A 24,258-nucleotide genomic window follows, 5' to 3' on the forward strand; every position below is an offset into this window, starting at 1 on the left:
CCATTGGGCTTTTCTTCAGAATTTCTTTGCTTTGACAGGCTTCCGTTTCAAACAATCTTTTACAAATCTCTATAACCTCTCTCTTTCAGTGTTCTGCAAATGCACTTATAAAAATATGAGAGTACCTACTCACAAGTTTTATGATATTCTCAGGGAGTTTAGTAAAATAATATCTCTGGGTTCTGCAGATCAACTCCTCTGCTGTTAGATAATAGTTTCAGTTCTAATAAAATTTACACTGTCCTAGTATGCACGGCAGGTTCCACTGTTCAAAAGTTATTATGCTATAGTTTTCTTATACAGCCACTGGGGCACAGAGAGGGAACTTTTCTTAATCTTTCAATTAGTCATGGTTTACTTCCATCTACTTCTCCCCCAACATTTACATCAGAACAAATATGCTCCGTCTGTCTCTGGCCAGTCTCCTTGCAGAGAACACAGAACTGCTGATCAGGACTCCACACTCGCTTCGTAGCTATGCCATGTCTCAGTCACACAGAACACTTGCACACGGGATACCACAGACACACAATGGTTCCACTTACCTTTCTCCTGCTTCTGACACAGTCATTAGCAGGTCCGTCCTGGCTCCCAAAACCTGGGATGCAGCGGAGACCTGGGTCTGCCTACCCTTCACCTGCTTCCTACCCAGTCATTAGCAGGTCTGTCCTGGCTCCCAAAACCTGGGATGCGGCAAAAACCTGGACTCACCTGATCTGCTCTCAGGATCGCTAGCAGCTGCTCTATCGGTCAGCAAGTCCCCTGCTTGCAAGCCCTACCTGCCAGTGGGAACTACGCTGTGCGCCAGACGTCTCTGCGCGCCTTACCAGCAGCCCCGGGCCATGCGTACACCTCATAGGCCCCCTATAAGTCCCAGGGCAATTACAAACCTAAATTCCAAGCATACTGTTTTTCCACAGCTGGCACAGGTTGTTGTCTGTTCCCACAGTGAGCAGACGAGAAGCAGAGCTTCTCCAGGCAAGTGGCCTGGGGAGCCTAGCATGGCCCCCCCTCAGCCGATCCTGCAGCCGAACAGAGGTCTCCTGGCTGGCTCGCCAAATTGATGCGTGGATAGACTCCACAGCTCATTGAAGTTGTAAAGTAGGTATGCTTTATTCAGCGCTGAGGTGCACGGGGGATAGCTCCTCCAAAAGCATGCGCACTTCAGTGTTGTTTCCTCTTTACATTTATCCTCTAAAGTTATATATATGCATGATTTTGCACAACACGCCTATACATATTCATGTCCTATTCCCATTTCATATTATAATGAGCTAAGAAGTCCTTTGCGCCTGCGCAGTGCCTCCTAGTGGTCGTGAGTGAGGGTCTCAAGATGAAATAAATGAGTCTTCCTCGAGCTTGAACTTTTCACTTCTGGTCGTTACGCATGCTCCCTGGAGGCTTGGTCTTTGTCCAAAGCGCAGAGCCAATTTCAGCCAGCGTAGGTGTCCAAAGGACTGGAATCAAGTCACGGTCCCTACTTCTTAACAATAGCTATGTCCTTATATCTAGTTTTAGCATCCACGGAGGCGTCCATAGGATGGGAATCAAGACACGGTCCGTACTTCTTGACAATAGCTGTGTCCTTATATCTTGTCCTAGCATAATCATGAGTGAGCAATGATATTGTTAAGCAAGCATCCTGATCTATCCCCTTGTACATTGCAAGTATGATAAGCATGAACAAGCAGTAACATTTTTAAGTAAGCAGTTTGACCTATCCCCTTGTACATTGCAAATACCATGTACAATAAGCATGAGCAAGCAGTAACATTGTTAAGCAAGGGACTCAACCCTAACCCCCCTGTACATTTGTTCACCCTTTGCATCAGTCCAACCTTTCCCCAGCACTGCCAAGGCCACCACTAAACTGCATCACTAAGGGTCTCATCTACATGGTTTGTGAACGCTTCCAGGGATGGTGACTCCACCACTGCCCTGGGCAGCGTGTTCCAATGTCTGAGCACCCTTTGGGGAAGGAATTGTTCCTCATCTCCATCTAAACCTCTCCTCGTGCAGCTTGAGGGTGTTTCCTCTTGTCCTGTCACTTCCTCCTTGGGAGAAGAGACTGGCCCCTCCTGCTCCACCCTTCTGTCAGGCAGTTGTAGAGAGCAATAAGGCCCCCCTGAGCCTTCTCTTCTCCAGACTAAGCAACCCCATGTGCCTCAGCCGTTCCTCAACACACTTGTGTTCCAGGCCCTGCACCAGCTCTGTTGCCCTTCTCTGGCCCCACTTCAGCACCTCAGTGTCTCTTGTCATGAGGGGCCCAGAACTGTGCATGCGATTTGATGTGTGGCCTCACCAGTGCCCAGTACAGGGGGATGATCCTGCCCTTTTTATAGAGAGGTGTCGTATTAGCCAACCTCCAGTCACCTGTGACCTGCCCACTAGACCAGGACTGCTGGTAGATGATGGAGGGTGGTTTGGCAAGATCCTCTGCCAGCTCCTTCACTCTTGGGTGGAACCCATCTGGCCCCATAGAATTGTGTACATCTAAGTGGAGCAGGAGGTCACTAACCATTTCTCCTTGGATTATGGGGTCTTCAGTCAGTTTCCCATCTGTCATCCAGCTCAGGGGACTGAGTGCCCTGAGGATGCTGGTGTGACTATTAAAGACTGGATTAAGTGGTCCTGTGATGCTTGTCCCGTTGTGTTCCTAGAAGTGTGTGCAGGAGATGTTCCTATTCAGTTTTAGTGACAATAGAAATGAGTGAAGGAAAAATAGTCTAAAACATGTTTGCCGTTTTGCTTTTTCATTTTTTTTTTATTGCAGTCTAAAGTCTGCTCGTTCTTTTTCATCTAAGTGATCAAAAATACCTTGTAGAAATTGGATGAATAACAGGAACTGAAACAACTTGAGAGCTCTTTCATTGTCCTTATTTACTCTTGTTAATCAGTAGTGAAAGTTGTAGCAACTGATGGTCTAAGTTGTGTTTGCTATGGATTCACATGTACCCCTGGACCACCAACACCAGTTTAAGGGGGGTATTGATGCTGACTTCCAAACTTTCCAGAAAATAGCTTGAATTCAATCTTGAGAGAGTTTAACTTTGGGCAGTGGTGTATAGGGCCAGCTTGAATATCCAGGGAGTGTGGTTTATTAATGTTCTGATTACTTATGGAATAAGTGTAGTCATAACTGGATAGTAAATGTTTTGTTTTTTTTTATTTCCTCCACTAACATGTTAGAATGTATTGGTTTGAGGCTTTTTCCTCTTTAAATTCAGTTGTTCGTTTCTTGATGTTCTGCAGATCAGCAAGTCTTTACTGATTTTATTTGCCTATGATGGTCGTTCATGGATTCTTTGAATCCAGCTTGCTTTTTAAATGTGGCTATCTCTGGGAGACCACCTTTGTTTTCTCTAGCACTTTACATTATACTTTACTACTGCTCATATTAGGTTTTGTTGACTTCTTTAAGGACTCTTTAGAAGTGCAGGTCTGCCATGTTTGTATTCAAAAATACTTAATTTTTTACAACTTAATTTTAAAGCTTGCATGTGTCCAGGTCTGATAATGCAGCAAACATAACTGCTGGTTGAAACAGTTATTGGGTCTTTCTCCATATTGCAGAGATGCGCTGATATCTCACATGCTTCAGATGTCACTGGTGCTTACATGTTCCAGGGAAAGCCATCTGTCTGTTGGCAGCCAACTCTTTCTACTTGGCCAGGTGAAAAAGTGGCTTTTCCTTAGGTTACACCTCTGTAGTTCTGATGTACCTTTAACAGAAGGATGGACTTTATGCTGCAGTGTGCTGATAGAGAATTTCTCCAGGTTGTTCTGTGGTCCTTTGTTTGTGAAGGAGGCAATGGGAAGAGGTTTCATCCAGACCTTTTGCAGAAATGGGTCTTAGGAGGACTGCGTTCCCCTTTAAGAGTTACAGGCAGTTTTGGTGCATTTGTGCTGATCTCTCATGTCCAGAGTTATGGCAGAGAAGGGAGAGGGGTGAGTGTAGATAAGAACTCCTAAACTGGGTCAAGCCATGGTAAAGATTCTGTGGACAGAATACCTGCTGCCTGAGGCCCTGGTCTAATTCAAGGTCACTCATGGCTCATGTGAAGGCTTCATTCTCTTCTAGTCTTCTGCTGTTTCATACCTTGATGCATCTTCCTCCTTGGTGCTACTGCTCTCTGTGTCATGCAGCTTCCCATGGTATTGGTGTCATCTGCCATGAGTCAAAGCAGATGAGGGGGAGCTTAATTCAGGCAGTTGTCTCCCTCCTGGACCAGTGTGGCTGGTGGCACAGGACAAGCTGGAGGAGCTTATGAGGAAGCAGGGAGAGAGGCTTTAGGGTGTAGCATCACCTTGGATGATTTGGCAAGGTTAAGTAGCAACAGAAGCACAGGGCGATATGGACTCTGTGGGCAGGGCTGCTGGGATTGTGGGGCTGTGGAAACCAGTTGATGTTGAGAATCTGTAACTGTGTGTAGGAAAGCCTGGTGTGCTAGGAAACTGGGAAGTTCTGCATGGTATAGGGCATGAATTCCCTCTCCTGTGCTGCAGGATTATGGCCGTGAGAGCTTCACTGTGCATGCAGGGATGCTGTGTATGCCAAGGCATTGTGCAGCAGTGGCAGTGCCAGACCAAGGGATGGGCATGGTATAAAGATATTGGGGATACCATGGTACCTTGTAGGGTAAGATTTGTAGGAAGGTGTGGTCAGAGATATGTGGAGGGCTGGAGTTTACCCTTGAGGATGTCAGTGTGTGGCCTGGCAAAGGTATTGGAAAATGTGATTTAGATGTCACTGTGGAACAGTCCCCTGTGGAGCAGCAATCCCAGTTCTGCAGTACTGGTGTGTACCTGTTGAAGAGATGGTTGCTGGCAGCTGTAGTTTTTGTGCACTGGATTGGGTTTCAGCTTGAGCACTGACTGCTGGGTGGTATTTGAGGCAGGGATAAATGCTTTAATACGAACAGATTCTGGGAAATTGAGTAATGTTAATTAAAGTGTTACACTCAGTGATGTTTGCTCAGCTTTACTACTGTACTTATGAATAGAAGCTGTTAATCAAATGGACTGTGATGTTCTGAAGTGGATTTGATGAGGTAGCTTAGAAGTGTGTTGTGGTTTAAGCCCAGAACCATGCAGCCGTTCGCTTACTCCCCTCTTCTTCCTACCCCTGCTCCAGGAGGGATGGGGAGGAGAATTGAAGAATGTAAGTATCATGGGTTGAGATAAGAACAGTCCAGTAACTAAAGTATAATATAAAACTGCTACTGTTACCACCAATAATAATAATGATAAGGGAAATAACAAAGGAAGAGAATACAACCACTCACCACCCCCTGACCAATACCCAGCCCAACCTGAGCAGTGATCTCGCCCTTCCGGGTAACTGCCCCCAGTTCCTGTACTAGGCATGACGTGCTGTGGTATGGAATACCCCTTTGACTAGTCTGGGTCAGGTGTCCTGTCTCTGCTTCCTTCTGGCTTCCCCTCCTCCATGGCAGAGCATGAGACTCAGGAAGTCCTTGATCAGAGTAAATATTACTTAGCAACAACTAAAAATATTGGTGTTACCAGCATTGTTCCCAGGCTGAAAGTCAAAGCCATAGCACTGCAGCGGCTACTAAGAAAGAGAAAAATGACTGCTACTGCTGAACCCAGGACAGTATCCACCCCTTATTCCATACCATTCACGTCATGCTCAGATCCTACATTTTTCAATATACCATTGCTTTGCCTCATATATATGTATTTACACACCCAAAGAGAGAGAGAGATATCATTCCTTAGTGCATGGACCAATCCCCATAAAGCTGCTGAGTTCTTCCACTCCTTGATGTTGGGTTCCATCTCTTGTAACAGTCTTTCAGAGCAGGAGAGACTGTGTGCAGTGTTGGATTGTTGCCTGCTGATGACACCGCAGAACTCGTCTGGTCACTGCTGAGCTGGTCTGGTTTCGTCAAAGTTCATTCTTTGTTGGGATGATGATCGGAGGGAAGTCAGGGCCAGTTGCTGGTGACCTGAAGACATCTAGTTGGTGGGCTATAAAAGTGCTACACAGTAGGCAACAGCATACAAATGAGTTCATTGGCTGTTTTCCCCTAAAATCAAATCCCCTTGAGGTATACATCGGACTTCCCCATCTTCCCGCATTACCCACCAAGTATATCTGGGTCCCTGAACAAAAGCAATCCCACGAGTGCGTTTGCCTTTACCTGAATCAGGAATAACCTGTTATTCCCCAGCAAATTCTTTATGTGCACCACAGGAACTTTATCCCCTTCTACAATATGTAAAAGTTCTGACTGAGCTGGGGCAGCCCTGTAGGCAGATCTTCTGGTGTTGACCAACCAGGTGACTTTTGGGAAATGTGTATCCCAATGTTTAAAAGTCCCACCACCCATTGCTCTCAGGATAGTTTTTAACAGCCCATTGTACCATTCGATTTTCCCAGAGGCTGGTTCATGGTAGGGGATATGATGCACCCACTCATTGGCCCAAGTGTCTATAAGGTTGTTCTGAAAATGAGTCCCATTGTCTGACTCAGTTGTCTCTGGGGTTCCATATCACCACAAGATTTGTTTCCCTAGGCCCGGGATAGTGTTCTGGTCAGTGGCATGAGGCAGAGCATATGTTTCCAGCCACCCGGTGGTTGCTTCCACCATGGTACGCACACAGCACTTGCCTTGGCAGGTTGGTGGGAATGTTGGTGGGAGTGGTCAATCTGCCAGGCCTCCCCATATTTGTACAGGACCCATCAGTAAACAAGGCATATTACTTTTCCTTTTCTGGCTGTATTTTATGGTGAGGCCTCTTCAGCACGCATGACCTCCTCCTCTGGTGACATTCCAAATCTTTGCCCTCTGGCTGGTCCATCATGACTTCTAGAATTCCTGGATGACTGGTATTTCCTATTCGAGCTGGTTGTGCAATTAGTGTGGCTCATTTACTCCATGTAGCATTGGTTGCATGATGTGTGTAGGAGACCCTGCCTTTGAACATCCATCCCAGGACGGGCAACCGGGGTGCCAGGAGGATCTGTGCTTCAGTGCCAATCACTTCTGAAGCAGCTCAAACCCCTTCATAGGCTGCCAGTATGTCTTTTTCAGTTTGAGTATAGCCTGCCTCGGATCCTCTGTATTCCCGACTCCAAAAGCTGAGGGGTCAACCTCAAGTCTCCCCTAGAGCTTTCTGCCAGAGGCTCCAAGCAGGACCATTCACCCAGGCTGCGGTGTAGAGTACACTTTTCATATTTGGCCCCTTCCAGACCGGCCCAAGGGCTACTGCATGAACTATCTCTCGTTTAATTTGCTCAAAGGCTTTTTGTTGCTCAGGGCCCCATTTGAAAAATGACCGCTATAGCTGAACCTATGACAAAGGAAAGAAAGTTAATTAGCTTAAGGAAGCTTTTTCCTTTTCCATGAGAAATTAAGGTGGAATATTCAATAAAACTGGAATTTTGTTTTTCAATTCATCCAGTTCCAATCTCCTGCCATGGGCAGGGACACCTTCTACTCGACCAGGTTGCCCTGTCCATCCCATTTAAAAATGGAATAGGTATGTTTAGCTTATTTTTGACCTCATACTTAAATAAAATTAAGTTTCTAAGGTGTACTTGAGAGCTAGCATTCAGCCAGCATTAGTTAAAGGTCAAAACTCACAGCATGCTTTTGGGGTGTGCTGTCCCATCAGAGCTCCTCCTGCTGAGCCTCTCCTCTTTCACAGGCTCCAGAGCATCCCTTTCTCAACAGGGAAAACCACTTTGCCAGGTCTCTATGCTGTCACGTTCTCTGTTCCATAGATTCCAGCCATTTTCTTCCACAAGTACTTCTGGGGTTCTAAGCTCTAGCATTTCTTGGTTTGTATTTTACTTTGGTAGTTGAATTTACCACTCTGAAAACTTGTATGCTACCTTCTGTTATACCATTGATCTAAGAATATATTTGCTCTTCTGTAAGTCTGGCCAAATTTGTGTAACCTTAAAACTTCTGGCCTAGGGTTTGAACCATTTCAGTTCCTGTTTGTGTGAATAATGCTCAAACAGCCAAAGGCCTGAAACATGAAAAGAGCTTTTTTCTCTGCACAGAAAGCTAGGCTTGGTGATACTTGATGTGGAAAACTTGGTAATATGTTGGTTTGCTTCTTTTAATAATTTGACAATTCCAGACCCACTTAAAGGTGTGCAAGTAATTGACATCTAAAGGAAGCCAAAATAGGTGTCATGTCTTGCATCTTAAACGAGAATTTCTCCCTTTTGCACACTTGCAGTACAACACAGACCTGTAGCTCAAGGGTTCCTGGTCAGGGATTGCAAAGAGGGTCTAGTGGCTGTTAGATCTTGATGTTTAGCAACTATAATAGAGTTTGAAGTAAGCTTGGATTTTAAAATATAATGTCATGGGTATTGAGTGCAGTGCTGTTGTGTTTTGAATTTTAGCCCATTTCTTCAGTCTTTTAGAGAGAACAGGATAAAGAAAATTAATTTGCTGTCTTGAAAAGCTCATCGGCATGGTAAAGCAATCATTTGTACTGATCCTGCATGATCATTTCTAGACTGGGTCTGCCTGGACTTTTGCACATGCTGTATGTCTAATCCCTCTATTTTTAGAGGGACTTCTGTTTGGAAGTGTGGGATGCCCCTGAGCTTCCAGTACCTTCCCTGGGACCTGCAGGTTCTCAGCACTGTGAAAACTCATGGTTTGTATCTTGAAATTGCTGCAGGCACAAAGACAAATGCCAAGTGTACTTCAACTTTAATGACAGTATAGAAGAGGGAACTAAGTGTGTTAAGCAAAGAGCTAGTGAATTAACTCCTATTGTGTATCACTGAGAGGACATTCTTCTTTAGGGTGGCCTGGGGATGGTGAAATACTGAGGAGATGAACAGATAAATCAGTTGGTATAAGGCACTTGCAATAGTCAGTATTAAAATGTTAGTTGTTTAGAGTAAATGAGATCAAGTTGAAATAGCAAGTGCTTGTCAGCTTCTTCGTCTGGTAGAATTGCTGAAGTATGTAAATATAAGGTGGTAGCAATTGATCAGTTTTATTTTCATTCTCCACTTCTGTATGTGAGTTGTGACTTTGTTACTGTAAAGGTCGGTTGAAGAAACTCTCCAAGACTCAATGTGGAGTTCTAGAAAGCAGCATTCTTTATTGAGGCACTGGGCGCATACGCGAATCATTTTGCAAAGGTGAGCGCACCCAATACTTGCTAGCAGTGGCTATATATTTAGCATAATTATGCTGGTTTCTTTAACATAAAAACTTGGGCCTCCACAGCCTTTTCATCAGGAACATGTATCTGAATTTTTCTTGATTTTTTTTTTTAATGTAATTTATGAATGTAATTTACCCAGTATCTCTCTATCCAATAGCAGCATGGGGCACACAGGCATGTAACGAAATCTGAACATCTGTCAACATCTGTTTGGCAATATGGAAGGTTGTAAGAAAGGCCGTGTTCATATCCAACCTGTGGCCTGAAGCTGTTTGCTTACTTGCCTTTTACAAGTATTTATAAAAGAATAAGTAGCTTTTATTTCTACAAGAAATTTTTACCTTATCATAGAATGGTTAGGGTTGGAATGGACCTTAAGATCATCTAGTTCCAACCCCCCTGCCATGGGCAGAGACACCTCCCACTAAACCATGCCGCCCAAGGCCTTGTCCAACCTGGCCTTGAACACTGCCAGGGATGGAGCATTCACAACCTCCCTGGGCAACCCCTTCCAGTGCCTCACCACCCTAACAGGAAAGAATTTCCTTCTTATATCCAATCTAAACCTCCCCTGTTTAAGTTTGAACCCATTACCCCTTGGCCTGTCACTACAGTCCCTAATGAAGAGTCCTTCCCCAGCATCCCTATAGGCCCCCTTCAGATACTGGAAGGCTGCTATGAGGTCTCCACACAGCCTTCTCTTCTCCAGGCTGAACAGCCCCAACTTTCTCAGCCTATATTCATACGGGAGGTGCTCCAGTCCCCTGATCATCCCCGTGGCCCTCCTCTGGACTTGTTCCAACAGTTCCATGTCCTTTTTATGTTGAGGACACCAGACCTGCAGACAATACTCCAGGTGAGGTCTCACAAGAGCAGAGTAGAGGGGCAGGATCACCTCCTTTGACCTGCTGGTCATGCTCCTTTTGATGCAGCCCAGGATACAGTTGGCTTTCTGGGCTGCAAGCGCACACTGCCGGCTCATGTTCATTTTCTCATCCACCAACACCCCCAAGTCCTTCTCCGCAGGGCTGCTCTGAATCTCTTCTCTGCCCAACCTGTAGCTGTGCCTGGGATTGCTCCAACCCAGGTATAGGACCTTGCACTTGTCATGGTTAAACTTCATGAGGTTGGCATCAGCCCACCTCAGAAGCATGTCGAGGTCCCTCTGGATGGCATTCCTTCCATAGAATAGTTAGAGCTGGAAAGGACCTTAAGATCATCTAGTTCCAACCCCCCTGCCATGGGCGGTGACACCTTGCACTAAACCATGTCACCCAAGACTCCATACAACCTGGCCTTGAACACTGCCAGGGATGGAGCATTCACAACCTCCCTGGGCAACCTATTCCAGTGCCTCACCACCCTAACAGGAAAGAACTTCTTCCTTGTATCTAAACTTCCCCTGTTTAAGTTTCAACCTGTTACCCCTTGTCCTACCACTACAGTCCCTAATGAAGAGTCCTTCCCCAGCATCCTTATATAGGCCCCCTTTAGGTAATGGAAGGCTGCTATGAGGTCTCCACGCAGCCTTCTCTTCTCCAGGCTGAACAGCCTCAACTTTCTCAGCCTCTCTTCATACAGGAGGTGCTCCAGTCCCCTGATCATCCTCGTGGCCCTCCTATGGACTTGCTCTGACAGTTCATAGAATCATAGAATCGTTAGGGTTGAAAAGGACCTTAAGATCATCTAGTTCCAACCCCCCTGCCGTGGGCAGGGACACCTTACGCTAAATCATATCACCCAAGGCCTCGTCCAACCTGGCCTTGAACACTGCCAGGGATGGAGCATTTACAACCTCCCTGGGCAACTGTCCTGGGTTCAGCAGTGGCAGTCATGTTTTTTTTTTTCCTTTGTGTTAGCTGGTGCAGTGCTGTGTTTTGACTTCTGGTTTGAGAACAGTGTTGGTGAAGCCGATGTTTTCGGTTGTTGCTGGGTGATGTTTGCCCTGACCAGGGACTCTGTGGGGCTCATGCTCTGCCGGGGAGGGGGGGGGGCTGTGGGGAAGCGGAGGCGGGGCGCCTGATCCGGGCTGGCCGGGGAGGTATTCCATACCACAGGACGTCATGCCCGGGGTGGGGGGTAACTGGGAGTTACCCGGAAGGACAGGGGCTTCCGGGTGGAACTCGTTTCTTGGCTGGTGGTATCGTATTCTCTTCTCTTGTTATTTTCCCTTATCATTGTTTTAACTGATAGTAGCGGTGGTGATTTGTTGCTGGACTGTTCTTGTCTCAACCCGTAGGAGTTGCACTCTCTCGATCCTCCTCCCCGTTCCTCCGGGAGCGGGGAAGGGGAGAGCCCCGGGGCGGGGGGGGGGAGACGGACATGGACCTCGATTGTTGTCAGCTCGGCACCACTCACTGGAAGTGAGTGAACGAGTTACCTGACTGGGTTTAAACCACGACAGTTCTTTTTGGCGCCCAACGTGGGGCACGAGGGGTTGAGATAAGAACAGATCTGACTGGATTGATAGTCACTCGTCACAATGCTGATTTATTGGCTCTCAAGGTTTTTCCTCTTGATCTCACAGTTTCAGTATATCATATCTTACGTAGAGCCGGTATTCGCTGTGTTAGTGTTTATTAAGTGTGGGGCTTGGGCTAAGGTTTTTATCCCATTGTACTTTATGGTAATGACTTGTAATACAATAGAATCATTGATCATGAAACTGATCTGGCTTATGTTCCCAGTGTGGTCACCACCTTTATACTTTGGGAGGTATATGATGGAGGTGCTTAGCAATTACACATCTTTTTTCTCCTTCTCAGGTGCTCAACCTGTGAAGGAGACATCCTTTTACCCTCCTAGTCGTCCCCCCAGACCATTTACATTTGAGAGTTTTGAATTTTTTGAATGGCATTTTAATGCTGTTGAGACTTGTTTGCTGATGGTGATGGGAATCACCATGCTAACACGCATACAGAGTGTGTTTTGCCCACTACTGATTTCAAGAGTTAAGCAGATTCAGGTTTGGGTCTTGTCTGGGGTCAAACGACGATGTAGGAGGACCGAGAGATTTTCCCTGAGGCTGGACAGCCATGAGTGGCAGGGTGTGTGGGATAGTATGGGCAAGTATCTAGGTCAGTGGGCCCCTCCAGTACTTTGGAATTTCACTACCGAACAACTGCAAAATCCAGAAGAATTAGTAAAACACTTAAATGAGGTGTGTGGTCATTCTGGCCATACCAGAGATGGACAAATCACAACAACGTGCTGGGGCTTGGCCTATGCTTACAGGGCCTTGTTCAACACTATCCAGCACCTTCAAAAGGAAAAGAATGTCGGCGGATTTGAGGGCAAAGCGACAGTCGCTACTCAAACTTTGGCTGCAATGAACTGCGCAGCTACCCCAGTGGCAAGTACAGCAGCTGCTCAAACTTCAACTGCAACAGACAGCGCGGTTACCCCAGCTCCAAGTACAGCAGCTACACCACCCCCAGCAACAAGTACAGTTGCTACTCAAACCACAGTGATAATCACTGCAGCCAAACCAGAGGACCAATTCGTACCAATATCAGTTGCCCCTGTACGCAAGAGAACAAGCAAAAAGGAGGCAAAAAGGGTGAAGCGAGATGAAGAACCAATGAATTCACCACCCGGTCCAGAATCTGATCAGGAGTCATCATCACATGACGAAGAAGAAGAGGTAACTTCTCGACCTCGGACCTCAACCGAGCTGCGGAATCTGCGAAAAGATTTTACCCGTCAACCAGGGGAGCACATCATCACCTGGTTACTCCGATGCTGGGACAATGGGGCCGATGGTCACGAACTAGAAGGTACAGAAGCCAAGCAGCTGGGATCACTTGCTAGAGAAGGGGGAATTGACAAAGCAATCGCAAGAGAGAAAAAGTCCCTCAGCCTTTGGAGGAGGCTCTTGGCAGCTGTGAAAGAAAGGTTTCCGTACAAGGACGATGTTACGAGTCGTTCGGCCAAGTGGACTACTATAGACAAAGGCATCCAGTCTCTGAGGGCCATCGTAGAGATGATCTATCACATCAAGCCGAATAACGGGGATACACCTATAGATCCAGATGAAGTTGAATGTACACGACCCATGTGGCGAAACTTACACGGAATGCACCGTCATCATATGCCCATTCATTGGCAACAGTGACCTGGAATGACATAGTACCACTAACAGTGGATGAAATGGTTCATAAACTCCGAGAGTTCGAAGACAATCTCACTCCTTCCATCATCTCAGCTGTGAAAAAACTGTCCCAGGACCTCGACAAATTGAGGGACGATGTATCTGATTTATCCAGCTCCTCACGTGTACCAACACACGTCTCAGCTATTAACAAAAGACGTCCTATTGTTCGAGAGAGGAGATACAGAAGGTATACGCCACGGGGTACCCTATGGTTTTACCTGCTGGATCACGGAGAAGACATGACAAAGTGGGATGGAAAACCTACTTCAGCTTTGGAGGAACGGGTGAGTGAACTGAAGAGGGGAGCAAGGGCCAAGACTGATCGTCCCATGAGAGCTACGGCTTCAGTCTCTGGTGATCAGTTTCCCAGATGGAGTGGAAGAGCTGATTTTACTCCAGCTCCTGTGATAATGAAGAATAATCCCTTTCAACACGACTTAAGTGTCCAATGCTGTGACGACCATTAGAGGGGCCCTGCCTCCAGCCAGGTGGAGGTAGGGGACAATCGGATTTACTGGACTGTGTGGATCAGATGGCCTGGCACATCAGTCCCACAGAAGTATAAGGCTCTAGTAGATACCGGTGCACAGTGTACCCTGATGCCATCAAGCTGTCAAGGGGTGGAACCCATCTATATTTCTGGAGTAACAGGAGGATCCCAAGAGTTGACTGTGCTGGAGGCTGAAATCAGCCTGACTGGGAGGGAGTGGCAAAAGTACCCTATTGTGACTGGTCCAGGGGCTCCATGCATCCTCGGCATAGACTACCTCAAGAGAGGGTACTTCAAAGACCCAAAAGGGTACCGGTGGGCTTTTGGTATTGCTGCTTTGGAGACTGAGGAAATTGAACAGCTGTCCACCTTGCCTGGTCTCTCAAAAGATCCCTCTGCTGTGGGGTTGCTGAAAGTTGAAGAAGAACAAGTGCCAATTGCGACCACAACAGTGCACTGGCAGCAATATCGCACCAACCAGGACTCCCTGATTCCCATCCATCAGCTGATCCGTAGACTGGAGAGTCAGGGGGTGATCAGCAGGACCCGCTCACCCTTCAATAGCCCCATATGGCCAGTGCGAAAGTCTAATGGAGAATGGAGACTAACAGTAGACTATCGTGGCCTGAATGAAGTCACACCACCATAGAATGCTGCCGTACCGGACATGCTAGAACTTCAGTATGAGCTGGAGTCAAAGGCAGCCAAGTGGTATGCCACGATTGATATTGCCAATGCATTTTTCTCCATTCCTTTGGCAGCAGAGTGCAGGCCACAGTTTGCTTTTACTTGGAGGGGTGTCCAGTTCACTTGGAACCGACTGCCCCAGGGGTGGAAACACAGCCCTACCATTTGCCATGGACTGATCCAGACTGCACTGGAACAGGGGCAAGCTCCAGAACACCTGCAATACATTGATGACATTATTGTGTGGGGCGATACAGCGGAAGAAGTCTTTGAGAAAGGGAGGAAAATAATCCAAATCCTGCTGAAAGCCGGTTTTGCCATAAAACGGAGTAAGGTCAAGGGACCTGCACAGGAGATTCAATTTTTGGGAATAAAATGGCAAGATGGACGTAGACAGATCCCCACAGATGTGATCAACAAGATAACAGCAATGTCTCCATCAACTAATAAGAAAGAAACGCAAGCTTTCTTGGGTGCAGTGGGGTTCTGGAGAATGCACATCCCAAATTACAGTTCGATTGTAAGCCCTCTCTATCATGTGACCCGGAAGAAGAATGATTTTAAATGGGGCCCTGAGCAGCAACAAGCCTTTGAGCAAATTAAACGTGAGATAGTTCATGCAGTAGCCCTTGGACCAGTCCGGACCGGGCCAGATGTAAAAAATGTGCTGTACACTGCAGCTGGGGAGAACGGTCCTACCTGGAGCCTCTGGCAGAAAGCTCCAGGGGAGACTCGAGGTCGACCCCTCGGCTTTTGGAGTCGGGGATACAAAGGATCTGAGGCCAGCTATACCCCAACTGAGAAAGAGATACTGGCAGCGTATGAAGGGGTTCGAGCTGCTTCGGAAGTGATTGGCACTGAAGCACAGCTCCTCCTGGCACCCCGGCTGCCCGTGCTGGGCTGGATGTTCAAAGGCAGGGTCTCCTCTACACATCATGCAACTGATGCTACATGGAGTAAATGGGCTGCACTAATTACACAACGAACTCGAATAGGAAATCCCAGTCGTCCAGGCATTCTAGAAGTCATCATGGACTGGCCAGAGGGCAAAGATTTTGGAATGTCACCAGAGGAGGAGGTGGTGCGTGCTGAAGAGGCCCCACCATATAATAAACTGTCAGAAAGTGAAAAGCAGTATGCCTTGTTTACTGATGGCTCCTGCCGTATTGTGGGAAAGCATCGGAGATGGAAGGCAGCTGTATGGAGTCCTGGACGACAAGTTGCAGAAACTGCTGAAGGAGAGGGTGAATCGAGTCAATTTGCCGAGGTGAAAGCCATCCAGCTGGCCCTGGACATTGCTGAACGAGAAAAGTGGCCAGTACTTTATCTCTATACTGACTCATGGATGGTGGCAAATGCCCTGTGGGGGTGGTTGAAGCAATGGAAGCAGAGCAACTGGCAACGCAGAGGTAAACCCATCTGGGCTGCTGCACTGTGGAAAGATATTGCTGCCCGGGTGCAGAACCTGGTGGTGAAGGTACGTCATGTAGATGCCCATGTACCCAAGAGTCGGGCCACTGAGGAACACCAGAACAACCAACAAGTGGATAAAGCGGCTAAGATTGAAGTGGCTCAGATGGACTTAGATTGGCAACATAAAGGTGAATTATTTTTGTCCTGGTGGGCCCATGACACTTCAGGCCATCAGGGCAGAGATGCAACATATAGATGGGCCCGTGACCGAGGGGTGGACTTAACAATGGACACTATTGCCCAGGTTATTCATGAGTGTGAAACATGTGCTGCAATTAAACAAGCCAAGCGGTTAAAGCCTCTTTGGTATGGAGGACGATGGTTGAAGTATAAATATGGGGAGGCCTGGCAGATTGACTATATCACACTGCCACCAACCCGCCAAGGCAAGCGCCATGTGCTTACCATGGTGGAAGCAACCACCGGGTGGCTGGAAACATACGCTGTGCCCCATGCCACTGCCCGGAACACCATCCTGGGCCTTGAGAAACAGATTTTGTGGCGACACGGCACCCCAGAGAGAATTGAGTCAGACAATGGGACTCATTTCCGGAATAACCTTATAGATATTTGGGCCAAAGAGCATGGCATTGAGTGGGTATATCACATCCCCTACCATGCACCAGTCTCTGGAAAAATCGAACGGTACAATGGGCTGTTAAAAACTACACTGAGAGCGATGGGTGGGGGAACTTTCAAGCATTGGGATACACATTTACCAAAGGCCACCTGGTTGGTCAACACCAGAGGATCTGCCAACAGGGCCGGCCCAGCCCAGTCAGAACTTTTACATATTGTAGAGGGGGACAAAGTTCCCGTGGTGCATATGAAGAATTTGCTGGGGAAGACAGTCTGGGTTATTCCTGCTTCAGGTAAAGGCAAACCCACTCGTGGGATTGCTTTTGCTCAGGGACCTGGATATACTTGGTGGGTAATGCGGGAAGATGGGGAAGTCCGATGTATACCTCAAGGGGATTTGATTTTAGGGGAAAACAGCCAGTGAACTCAATTGTATGCCGTTGCCTGCTGTGTAATGATTTTATAGCCCATCAACTAGATGTCTCCAGGTCACCAGCGACTGGCCCTGACTTCCCTCCAGCCATCATCCCAACAGAGAATGAACTTGGAACATCATGGACCGAATGGACTCGGCAGCATTATAGGGATTGGTCCATGCACTAAGAAAATGATTTTTTCCTCTTGGTCTGTATGTATATGGATGTATATATGTGGGAGAGCGATGGTGTATTGAAAATGTGGGATCTGAGCACGACGTGAATGGTATGGAATAAGGGGTGGATAATGTCCTGGGTTCAGCAGTAGCAGTCATGTTTTTTTTTCCTTTGTGTTAGCTGGTGCAGTGCTGTGTTTTGACTTCTGGTTTGAGAACAGTGTTGGTGAAGCCGATGTTTTCGGTTGTTGCTGGGTGATGTTTGCCCTGACCAGGGACTCTGTGGGGCTCATGCTCTGCCGGGGAGGGGGGGGGCTGTGAGGAAGCGGAGACGGGGCGCCTGATCCGGGCTGGCCGGGGAGGTATTCCATACCACAGCACGTCATGCCCGGGGTGGGGGGTAACTGGGAGTTACCCGGAAGGACAGGGGCTTCCGGGTGGAACTCGTTTCTTGGCCGGTGGTATCGTATTCTCTTCCCTTGTTATTTTCCCTTATCATTGTTTTAACTGATAGTAGCGGTGGTGATTTGTTGCTGGACTGTTCTTGTCTCAACCCGTAGGAGTTGCACTCTCTCGATCCTCTTCCCCGTTCCTCCGGGAGCGGGGAAGGGGAGAGCCCCGGTGCAGGGCGCGGGGAGACGGACACGGACCTCGACTGTTGTCAGCTCGGCACCACTCACTGGAAGTGAGTGAACGAGTTACCTGACTGGGTTTAAACCACGACAGCAACCCATTCCAGTGCCTCACCACCCTAACAGGAAAGAATTTCCTTCTTATATCCAACCTAAACTTCCCCTGTTTAAGTTTTAACCCATTACCCCTTGTCTTGTCACTACAGCCTCTAATGAAGAGTCCCTCCCCAGCATCCCTATAGGCCCCCTTCAGATACTGGAAGGCTGCTATGAGGTCTCCACGCAGCCTTCTCCAGGCTGAACAGCTCCAACTTCCTCAGCCTGTCTTCATACAGGAGGTGCTCTAGTCCCCTGATCAGCCTTGTGGCCCTTGTCTGGACTTGTTCCAACAGTTCCATGTCTTTTTTATGTTGAGGACAACAGAACTGTACACAATACTCCAAGTGAGGTCTCATGAGAGCAGAGGGGCAGGATCACCTCCTTCGACCTGCTGGTCACGCTCCTTTTCATGCAGCTCAGGATATGTTTGGATTTTGGTCTGTGAGTGCACATTGAAGTTGGCTCATGTTCAGTTTCTCATCAACCAACACCCCCACGTCCTTCTCTGCAGGGCTGCTCTGAATCTCTTCTCTACCCAACCTGTAGCTGTGCCTGGGATTGCCCTGACACAGGTGTAGGACCTTGCACTTGACTTGGTTGAACTTCATGGTGCTGGCAATGGCCCACCTTACAAGTGTGTCAAGGTCCCTCTGGCTGGTATCCCTTTCCTCATGTGTATCAACCAAACCACACAGGTTGGTGTCATTGGAAAGCTTGCTGAGGGTGCACTCAATCCCACTGTCCCAATCATTCCCCAACCTAACTGTAGTCAGGGGTTCTGCTGGGGAGGGTTTTGAATCTTTCCCCAGTCCTCCTCAATCTTCATCTGAAGTAATAATTTTCTCTGCTTGTCCTGACATTCCAGCAAATCTCTGGTGTTTATTTTGATTCTGAGGGCATTCTCTCTTCCAGTGCAAGCAGTGGAGTCTGTTCACAAACCTTTCCATGTAATCCTTCTTTCTTGTCCTGGGCCGCTCCCCTGTTTCCTGGGTGAGAGCTACAGCCAACAGTTTTTCTCTGTTTTTGTTTTTTTTTTTCCCTAAACATTCTAGTTTTACTCTGGAGCTTATCTTATGCCCTTCCCACATATATAGTAACAGATTCCTAGTTGAAACCAGACATGCTATAACCCACAATATACAATATTGTATTATATCAAGCAACAATATTAATAATTGTGGACTTGAACCCCTTCCCACCATCATTTGAATTGTTTCAGGGAACTTGCACCAGTGCAATTGTGGTCTGATTGTGATAGGTCTCCAAAGCCACATTCATTATTTTCCCTGAATCATATTGGTCCTCCCCTTAAGCTTTTGTACCTTCCGTGGATTGACCTAATGGCCTAATTCTCTGCTTCCTTCCTTCTTCTGATTCAGGATCAATAGTAGTGCATTTACAAAACACCTCTTTTAATCTCTCCATGAATCCAGAGGTTGATTCATTTATATCTTGCATTATTTCATGTAGCTTAGACCAGTTCATTGCCTTGGGGACCGCATTCCTAATACTGAATAAAATCCACCTCTGATATTGTTTCAAAGCCTGCCTGTCCTGGTCCCAATTAGGGTCCCAGTTAGGATCAGTGGTAGGCATGTGAAGATTCACTATACCTGCCAATGTGCCTGCCATCATTTGTTACTCTACTGTGGTCTGAGCCATATGAATAATGATACCCCTGTCAACACTCTCAGAAACATGATGCATAATTACCAACCAGTTGTTTCCAAATATTCAGCTCTATAATGGTAAAAGGAATCTTTATCGTGACCAGACCATAGCTGCCCACAGATTGTCTTAAAGTCACAATCACAGTTTCCCCTTGTTTTCCTCTAGTTTGCCCTCCTATAGGCAAAATTCTTCAGCCCCCTCTAACATCTCCACTTTCCTGTGCTTGTGCTTGATTCTCATTGTCAGCACCTTCAGCCCCATTATTCACAGTACCCCTTCTCCAGGGGCCTACCATCAAATTGAAATCCTCCTCCACATTCCTCAAATGTTTAGTGCATAACTGCCCTGTGGTGCACAAAGACCAATAGCATTTAAGCAAATTTTACTGTCTTTCTCCAAGGACAGTACTAATGGGTTGGGTCCTGGGTTGAAAGATTAAAACCACAATCCTTTTGCCATTCCAGATGATTTCTCAAAATGAAAAACATTTCCACATAGGCTACTTCATTCCAGTTTCCTTCTTGTCTCAAGAATAACATCAGTTGTATCAAAGCATTATAATTAATTGTGCTATTCATAGGCCACTTTTCCCCAAAATCCAGTTTTTATAATGGCCACCACTGGTTACAGTATTTTACCAAAGTCTCCCAAGTGACCATGCCACCCGGGGGTCCACCACTTTGTTTCCAGTGTTGAAAAAATGTAACCCAATGGGGATTTCTTCAAACACCACCTCCCCACCCCCCCCAAAGAGGCAGTGATTTGGACTTCCACCCAGATTGCAGAGTGTTTTCAGGACTCCCCCTTCGGAGGCAGTGGTACCCATGATCCTGACCACACCCAGATATCAGAGTCCAGACAACCAGAACCAGACTACCTTTACCTACCGTGCAGGGCATCCCCTGTGACTACTGTGGAAAGGGACCAGAAAGAATGCCTTTTTAAAGAAATAAGTTCAGGGTCTTACCGAGGTCCCGAGTCGGTCTGGGGAGCTGTGGTTCCTTTCGGGGAAACTCCCACAAAGCCAGCGTGAAGGTCCCAGAGACTCCCCATATCTGTGGGGAACACGGCAGAGGGTCCCTGTTTGGGTGCCAAATTGTTACTGTAAAAGTTGGTTGGAGTGTCATTGTTTAAGCCCAGGTGATAACTCGGAACCGAGCAGCTGCTTACTCACTCTCCACCTTCTTCCCTGCCGGCTCCTGGAGGGATGGGGAGGAGAATTGAAAGAATGCAACTCCCATGGGTTAAGATAAAAACAGTCCAGTAACTAAGGTATAATACAGATCAACTACTGCTACCACCAGTAATAATAATGACAAGGGAAATAACAAGGGGAGAGAATATAAAACTAAAAGGGGAAAAGGATAACCACAAGTGCTGGACAATACAATTGCTTAGCACCTGCTGACCGATACCCAGCCTGACCCAAGCAGCAATCTCTGGCTTCTGGGTAACCCTCCCTAGTTTCTACACTGGGCGTGATGTGCTGTGTTATAGAACACCCCTTTGGATACTTTAGGTCATGTGTCCCATCTCTGCTTCTTCCCTGCTTCCTGTGCACCTCCTCACTGGCAGAGCATGAGACTGAAAAGTCCTTGACTGGAGTAAGCATTACTTAGCAACAACTGAAAACAATGGGTGTGCTCACCTTTGCAAAATGATTCATGTGTGTGCCCAGCACTGCAATAAAGAACGCTGCTTTCTAGAACTCCACATTGAGTCTTAGAGAGTTTCTTTATATTCTGGGTTCAGCTGTAGCAGGTATATTTCTCCTTCTTAGTAGCTGGTGCAGTGCTGTGTTTTCAACTTTAATCTGAGAACAATGCTGATAACACACTGATGTTTTAGTTGTCGCTAAGTAATGTTTTACCTGGAAGGCCCAGATGGCTGCTCAGGGTGGGCTGGGTATGGATTGGCGGGTGGTGAGCAATTGTATTCTCTCCCCTTGTTATTTCCCTTATCATTATTATTATTGGTGGTAGCAGTGGTAGTATTGTGTTACACTTTAGTTATTGGACTGTTCTTATCTCAGCCTCTGGGAGTTACGTTCTTTCAATTCTCCTCCCCATCCTTCTGGGGGAGGGGTGTGGGGTAGTGGTGTGAAGAAGAGCAGGGGAGTGAGTGAGCGGCCATGTGGTTCTGAGTTACTGGCTGGCCTTAAACCACAACAGCAGGTTAGAACAACTTACTGTATTTCTCTATGTTAGTTTAAAGATGCACACTATTGTTAGTTTAAATCTATGATTTAAGCTTACAACTTCATATTGAAGTAGCTTTAGAAATATCCAAATAATAAGGAATTTAATCAATTGGTGTCCTAGGTTTTTATTTACTAAAATCTAGAGTACAGAGGTGAATTTTGTCCCAGTTTTTCCAAAGAAAAATTCTGGCCATCTGAGGGGACCTGTGTTTATTGGTGCCAAACACTCAAGCCAAGTGTTATGATTATTTCTGACAATGGTTTGTGTTTTTGTTTGTGTGTGGTTTCTGGCTTTTTTGTTTTGTTTTGTTGTGGTTCCCCCCCCCCTTTTTTTTTTTTCTTCAGCCACAGGCTTTAGGTGAGGATTCAGAATGGGAGACAAGCCTATCTGGGAGCAGATTGGGTCCAGCTTCGTACAACATTATTACCAGCTTTTTGATGCAGACAGGACTCAGTTAGGAGCAATATATGTAAGTATCTACACAAAGGAGGCTGGGGCTCTGTCCCATTACTTGTCTAGGTTTCCCCATTTTTGATGGGTGGGAATACACAGGGTAGGATAGTGGGTTTTATCCTGACTCCAGGGTATTAGTCAGTGCAGTCACACTTACTCAACTTTTATTTATTGCATTTCTTTTACATTTCACTTCTGTTTTGAGCTTTGTCTGCCTTATAGACAGTCAGATTCATAAAAGCCTTGGTTGGCTGTGGACAGTGGTTCGTAGTGGAGGGGGTTGATGATGATCCTGTGAAATTCCCTGTAAAAGCAAATATTCTACCCTTAGTTTGCCATTAATACACAGGCGTAGATATGCTTGGATCCCTCTTGATGTGATTTAAGTCCTAATCTGTTTAGCAGTTCTTGCTGGTGTTTCTCAGCTCTTATGCTGTGTTAATCCTCTCAACATTAAAATAGATTTAAAAGTTTGGATCCAGTTTAAATATTTAGAATTTGTTAAATAAATCTAAATTCAGTTTGAATTTCTTAAAAAAAAAAAAAAAAGGTTTTATTTTTGCTCCTTATTTGGGGCAAAGTAGACTTGACTTCCAAAATGAAAGACTGTAACAAGCCCAAGGAGCATCAGCTGAGTTTTGAGTGAAGATTCCTTCAGAGCATGTGAAGCGCTCTGCCTATGGAGTTAATTACTTGTGGTAAGGAATACTGCTGGGTGGCTGAAGTGTTTCAGCAAGGCACTCAAGTCTTACAAGTCTCTTAGCAGCATATCCTGTTTTTCTGACCTGTTTTTTATCTGCTGGATGAGTTGTCTGAAGCTTCACCAAGCTCTTGAGGATTGGAACTGTTGCACGAACAGTTCTGCATATGATCCCCCTTCTTATACCTTAGCAGTATCCACCAGCACTGACAGCGTTTGCCTTTTGGATGTGTTTGCTGTCTCTTTGATTGTTGCCTTATTTTGGCTAAGAAGCTGTGTACAGAGAGCCTATAAAGCAAGAAAAACAAGTAGCCTGTGTTCAATCCACAGCTGTAAACAGGAAGGCACTTATTAAATTCTGTCATGTTATTACCAAACACATTCAGTCCTCAGAAGACTGGTGATAACTAGGGGCTAATTTAGTTTCCTGGAAGTTTGGCCTGGCCTTCCACACAGTGGACTCCTGGCTTTTTAATACCCTTAGGATCTTTCTGCCTTTTATCATTCATTGGAGAGACCTAGGCAAATGTAGACAGAACTGCTACAGGTCACCAATATGTATTGTTTTGTGGAGTTCTTGAACTACAGAGGATGTGAGCCTGTTTTGTGTGGCTAAAATGCACCAGGGTCGCAACTTGTCTAAATTGGAGGAGGTTCTGCAGAAATGTGCTTTTACAGATGAGCTTTTTGACCCTGTGGGAGTAAACAAATTTTATAGCATGTGGGAATGCAGCAGAGAGCTCTTGGATTTCTTTTGCATTCCTTTATCTACTTCACCTGAAGGTTCAGTTTTCTGCTTTAGTGGTGTAATCCAAGTTAGTTGAGCTTTTGTCACCTATTCCAGGTAGGGATGTGGGCCAGTCGCTTTTGCTGTGAATTACTTGAGTTATGAGTTGGAGTACCAAGTCAAAGACTTGTTTTACAGTTACCCACCTGCAGTTGTTTATCAGGAAAATGCTGCAGCTACTTCTTTCCTCTGTTTTGGGTGTGTGGCTACTATAATATTTTGTTATTTTTATGCCATTTTTTTTATCTGTAGGGCTTTAGGATAGAGGAGGAGTTGCTTTTTCTTTTTTTGATGCAGTTGCTCCAAGGTTCTCAATACAGCAAGTGGCTGTGGAGGTAACCTGTAGCAGAGAGTCAGGTGGACACTAATTAGGTACAGTGTGAAGCTGAGTGTTTCAGGAAGAACAGATTTCCTCACCAACTTAATCTTTGTTCTCTGCTGCTCTTTGAAGCATCAGGAGGGTCCTGCACCACTTTGTGCTCACCAGCTGATTGCTAAAGTCGATTCAGTAAGGCAGGTTTTGGGTCCCTTCTGCTTTCCATACCTGAAGGCAGTGATTTGAATGCTTGG

General features: G+C 46.4%; 1 protein-coding gene across 1 annotated transcript in view; it reads left to right on the forward strand.

The window, feature by feature from the left end:
- The window catches only part of LOC130607603 (nuclear transport factor 2-like), a 58,626-nt gene that overhangs the window by 13,752 nt on the left and 20,616 nt on the right, over positions 1 to 24,258 (forward strand). The window contains exon 2 of the mRNA XM_057424813.1: positions 22,093 to 22,217. Coding sequence (XP_057280796.1) covers positions 22,119 to 22,217 — 99 coding nt within the window. The 5' untranslated portion in view covers positions 22,093 to 22,118. The remainder of the gene's footprint in view (positions 1 to 22,092; positions 22,218 to 24,258) is intronic.

Source organism: Pezoporus wallicus, unplaced genomic scaffold (genome assembly GCF_028554395.1).
Source record: "Pezoporus wallicus isolate ANWC-B61680 ecotype Strahan unplaced genomic scaffold, APGP_CSIRO_Pwel_v1 contig_6548, whole genome shotgun sequence".
NCBI classification, from domain to species: Eukaryota; Metazoa; Chordata; class Aves; order Psittaciformes; family Psittacidae; genus Pezoporus; species Pezoporus wallicus.